At 49.3% G+C, this 5,451-nt stretch overlaps 1 protein-coding gene across 1 annotated transcript; it reads left to right on the top strand.

Annotated features, from left to right (window-relative positions):
* The first annotated feature begins 2,514 nt into the window (after positions 1-2,514).
* Positions 2,515-4,863, top strand: LOC124501556 (glycosylation-dependent cell adhesion molecule 1-like). The gene is given in 4 exon segments (XM_047065849.1): positions 2,515-2,578; positions 3,493-3,537; positions 4,268-4,492; positions 4,733-4,863. Coding segments are annotated over 4 exon segments (465 nt in total).
* The last annotated feature ends 588 nt before the right edge of the window (positions 4,864-5,451 follow it).

The following is a 5,451-nucleotide window of genomic DNA, read 5'->3' as shown; positions in this document are numbered from 1 at the left end:
AGGTGACTAACTGAGGGAGGCGCGATGGTGAGAAGACTGGGGTCACTCCAGGGAGGGAATGACACCTGGTGTGGATTGCGATGTCGGAACACAGCAGACAGATGGAAAGGAAAGAGCATTTCTGAGGGAGGAACAGCATGAACACATACAACATTTTATCGAGCAGGAAGTAGCACCTGGGGACCAGTGATGAGGTCAGAAACGCGGAAAGCCCTGATCACATGGTCAAGGAGACTGGGCTTTATCTTAGGGGTAATGGATGGTCCTTAAAGACTTTTGAGTAGAGCCTTGGCCTGCACATCAGGCATTAGCATTAGCATAGAGGGTGGACAGCAGTGGAGACAGACTGGAGGCCGGAAGCCAGTGAGAAACCACTGAAATAGCCTAGTCTGCAAACGATGGAGGCCTAAACTTGTGGATTATTGGGGGTGTTGGAAAAATAAGCCTGCAGGACGGAAACCATACCCTTGAGGACTCGCTGTGAATGCCTCCATCTGTCCCCACCCTGTTCCTACGTGCCCCAGGCGATGGGAGGGGAGGCTGCCGCAGAAAGGGGCAATTGTGGAGGAAGGGGAGATGGGAGGCAGCCCAAGACAAACTTCCTTCACTTCGAAGACTTGCCCAAGGAGACAGCAGGGCTAGAGCGATTGGAGGCTGACCCCCAGCCCCCAGGCTCTTCCCTCCCGCTGCTGCCAGGAGGGATGCGGGGGGAAGAAGGCTTCACCTCTCACCTTGGCCCACAGAGTCCACAGTTCTCTTGGGGCCTGCGGGTGGGACCTTACCGTCAGGGCGTAAGCCACGCCCCCAGCAAGCCACGCCCCTGCTGAAGACCCGAGGTGCCGTCTCAGGGTACAGCCGACCCCCTCCTTCCTGGAGATGATCCCAAAACATGTCCCAGAGAGATTATGAAAAATTCCAACCTAGTATTTACCCAAAGAATGCAAAAATACCAATTCAATGGGATACATGCACCCCGATGTTTATAGCAGCATTATCTACAATAACCAAATTGTGGAAACAGCCCCAAGTGTCCATCAACTGATGAATGGATAAAGAAGACGTGTATGTATATACATATATATATATATACATATATATACATATACATATATATATACATATACATATATATATATACATATATATATATACATATATATATAATACACACACAATGGAATATCACTCCATGAAAAAATAAAATCTTGCCATTTGCAACAACATGGATGGGGTGAGAGTATTAAGCTGAGCAAAATAAGTCAGAGAAAGACAAATACCATATAATTTCACTCATATGTGGAATTTAAGAAAGAAAACAAGCAGGCAAAGGGGGGAAAAAGAGAGGTGGGGGAGAGGCCAACCAAGAAACAAACTCTTAACAGTAGAGAACAAACTGATGGTTACCAGAGGTGTGTGTTGGGGGGGGGGGGGGGGGATGAGTGAAATAGGTGATGGGGATTAAGGAGGGCACTTGTGATGAGCACAGGATGACGTACGGAAGTGTTGAATCACTACACTGTACACCTGAAGCTAATATGACGTTGTCCGTTAACTAACCAGAACTTAAATAAAAACGTTTCAAAAATTCCAACCTGAGGGAGGCACCGGAGATCAATGAGTTCGGCCCTAGGCCCAGAGCCAGGCCCAAGTCCTGGGTGCGTCCCCCACCGCCTCTCATGTGGCTCTTTGGGCATCTCACTGCTTCATCTCGCCCACCTCTGGAGCCACCAGACCTTACCTGTAGCAGGCATAGAGTTTGGAGTTAGACTCACATGGGTTCAAATCCACCCAGATGTGTACCCTCACCTTTGTGAATATCGCTTTTCCTGCTTGATGAGTAACACATACCTCACAACCATGATGAATTAAGTAAAATATCCCATATGAACAAACTCTGCACAGTACCTGGCATGTAATCAGAATTCCTATAACGGCCGCGCTCCTTCATTCCTGAACTGACAGAGTTTTATCTGCAGCCTACCTGCCTTTATTCATTCACCCTCATGATATATTCTGGGTGCCTACTATGTACCAGCTCCTTCTAGGTTCTGGGAAAACAGTGGCAAACAAAACATGGTTCCACCACCCATCACGGAAATTCTGTCCTCCTGGGGCAGAGAGATATTAACTGATCACACAAATAAAAATAAAATTACACCAATAATGAGTACCATGAAGGAGAGAAACTCACACCCACTTAGTTATTCCAAGGACTTCCGGAGGTGGAGCCTGGGGCTGACACACCTTTAGCATGGCCCACGCCAGGGAAATGCTGGGGGCCTTACTTTCCTGTTAACTGGTTTCCCAGAAGCTCCATTTCCTAAAAACAAATGTATTCAGAAAAGGGGACTTGGGAGGGGAAACCTGGAATGCCCCCAGATCCAATCCAGAACCAGGTTCCCCAGAGCCCTTTCCCACCCCAAGATAAATAAAGCCTAAAGCCTCTGCCGGACTACTGCCTCTGCAACACTCAACAGACTCCCCAGGGAAGACGGATCTGGCTACAGGTTCACCATGAAATTCTTTACCATCCTGCTGCTGGCCACCTGAGCCTCCACCTCTCTCGCCATCCTTAATGGTGAGTCTGGCTTCTGCTACACTCCTCTTTGTTCCCCAGAGGTCACTGAGCTGTCCCCTGGAGAGTCGTCAGCACTAGGAAGACCCCTCCTTAATCCTTGTAATGCACCGTGTGGAGAACGCATAACCAAATTGCACACCCGGGATGGTTGAGGTGTGGAGGCAGGGGACTAGGACTCACGATACCAGGAATCCTGCACCCTAGAAATCCTGGGCACTGGGGCCAGAGGAGCCAACTGGACCCAAATCAAGATGGACTATGGGTTAACAGAGATTCAGATAAGATTCCAGCCTCTGAGGGTGCTGGACACGCCAAAGCCACTGACCTCCTCTGGGCCCCCCTGCCTCCCTCTGTAACAATGAGGGCAAGACATATACACACATTCATTTAATGACTATTTATTGAGCACCTACTCTGTGCCAGACACACAGCTCCAGGCACTTGAGATACACTAACAAAACACAGAGACCTCAGTCATCATTGAGATGTCATTCTAGGAGAAAGAAACAGATAATTGGCATATTAAACAAATTATATAAGTGTGTTAGAAGTGCTAAGACAGGGGCGCCTGGGTGGCTCAGTCGGTTGGACGTCTGACTTCGGCTCAGGTCATGATCTCACAGTTGGTGAGTTCGAGCCCCGCGTCGGGCTCTGTGCTGACAGCTCAGAGCCTGGAGCCCGCTTCAGATTCTGTGTCTCCCCCTCTCTCTGCCCCTCCCCTGCTCATGCTCAGTTTCTCTCTATCTCTCAATAATGAATAAACATTAAAAAAATTAAAAAAAAAAAAAAAGAAGTGCTAAGACAGAGAACAGGATAAGGAAGGTGGAAATGCTGGGTGGGGAGTGGCTACATACAAGCATCTCACATGTCAAATGTCTTAAGACCTCCGGAAACTCTAACCCCTTATTTTTCAGAGCCAGAAGATGAGATCCACTTGCAGTCTCAACCCATAAATGCCCGTAAGTCTCATGTTGGCATCCTTTAGAGGGAGTTGGTGGTAGTGAAAGATGGTCCAGTAAATGATGAATTCTCCACCTGAGGAAGAAATGGAGCAGAGACCATCCCTCCTGGCGCTGGACCTTAATCCTTCCTGCTGCACTAATTGGCCAAGATCTGGGGACCAGGAACAATTTGAACAGCACTTCATGCTGGGTAGTCATTGAAGATGACTATATCTCATACCCAAATGCTAGCAGGTAGGGAGTTTCAGCTCACCCTGAGGGGAGGATGCTGGAGGGGCTCCTCGGTCCCAGGCTCCTCCACTGCCTCAAAGTCATGAATATCGCAGGACCCTGCTTTGTAGATTATCCATAAACACAATTCAGTCTCAGGCTAGCTTCCCCCAATTTATCGGAGAAGGAAGACTCAAGCAATACCCAGAACTCAGAAAAAAAGAGCCAGTATTTATTGAACCCCTCCTATGCACCAGACAATGGATCGGGTGTTTGCATAGTTAATCTCTTTTCATCGGGAAGGTGAATGTGCTAGAATGGAATCCCTATTCAACGGCATTCAAAATCAGGGGTGTGCCCTTAGGTGCTCATAGATTTGGATGCGGGCATTGGATCTCAATTCTGGTCTACACTGACTGAGCAATGGCTCAACCCTGACACTCTCTGCAGAGAGCTGGCTGGCTGTTGCTTACCATGAGCTCTTTCTCTGCCCCTCATTCCATCTCCTTGATCCCAGCTGCTCAGCTGATATGTGAAAAGGACCATGTCTCCATTGAAAACCTTTCTGAGGAATCTCTCATCTCCAGAGAAGAGCTGGTTTTTGAAGAGGATGATATGACCAAATCTACCAGGAGACCAAAGCGTCAAAGGCCCGAGCTGCTTCACCCCATCCCCCAGGAGGACAGTATCAGAAATGCTGCCTCTCAGTCAGAAGAGACTACAGAACTCACTCCCAGGACTGGTAGGAGCCAGGGCCAAGGGGAAGAAGCCGGGAGGGAGGCATTAAACAGAAAAACGCGGTGGCGGGACACTACCTTGGGGGAGAAAGTTGGGGGTGGAAAGAGAAAGGAAGCTGAAGGGGAACAAGAATGAAAGGTAAATGAGATTTGGAGGATCCGCTGATTGTGCCAGCACTGAGGAGTGTGGGGGAGGCGTGAGGGGACTAACCTTACTTTGCCATTTCTCTCCCAATGTTCCCCAGCAACCACCTCAGAGGGAAAACTGGCCAAGCTCGGCCATAAAATCGGGAAGAATCTGGACAAAACTGTAAAAGAAACCATGAGCTATCTGAAAAACCTACTCCCTCATGCCTATGAAGTCATAAGGCCCTAATGATAATAAGGCCCAGTCCCGGCCAAAGCTGGTGTCTACGGCACCAAAACCCTCCTTGCCCCGACCACCATCTCTCAGCTCCCCACGTCCCTTATTAAAGTGTTGCATCCCAGTCTGGCTCTGTGGTGGCTTTGTCGGGCCAGGAGGGAAGGCGGAGGCCCCCACTCCACTAGGATTCTTCCTGAGTTACCCCATCGCTCTAATTTTAAACCTCCCCTCCTCAGTTTACAACCTGTTCAAGTCTCCACGTCCCAAAATATCCTCTGTGAGGTCTTGACTCCCCTCAAGCTGCCCCTCCTCTTCATCCACACTGCCTCCCTGCTCCCTCACCCCCTGCACCCCTCACCCCCTGCAATCTGCATTTTCACACCCTCCAGCAACTGCTCCCCCCAACATCACTGACAGCAACAAGCCCGGTGGCTATTTCTGGTCCCTACTCCTCTCTTCATGGTCTCTGCAGAACTGGACACGATTACCCCTTCTAGAAAGTTTCCCCGCACTGACCTCCCAATATGCTGCACTCTACTGGTTCTCCAAGCCCCCCATTTCCTTGCTGGCACATTTTCTGACCATGCACTCTATGCTCCC

Source organism: Lynx rufus, unplaced genomic scaffold (assembly GCF_022079265.1).
Source record: "Lynx rufus isolate CCGP_SWC_20201006 ecotype Redwood Valley unplaced genomic scaffold, mLynRuf1.p SCAF_7, whole genome shotgun sequence".
In the NCBI taxonomy this organism is placed as follows: Eukaryota; Metazoa; Chordata; class Mammalia; order Carnivora; family Felidae; genus Lynx; species Lynx rufus.
This window is presented reverse-complemented; position numbering and strand designations above follow the sequence as displayed.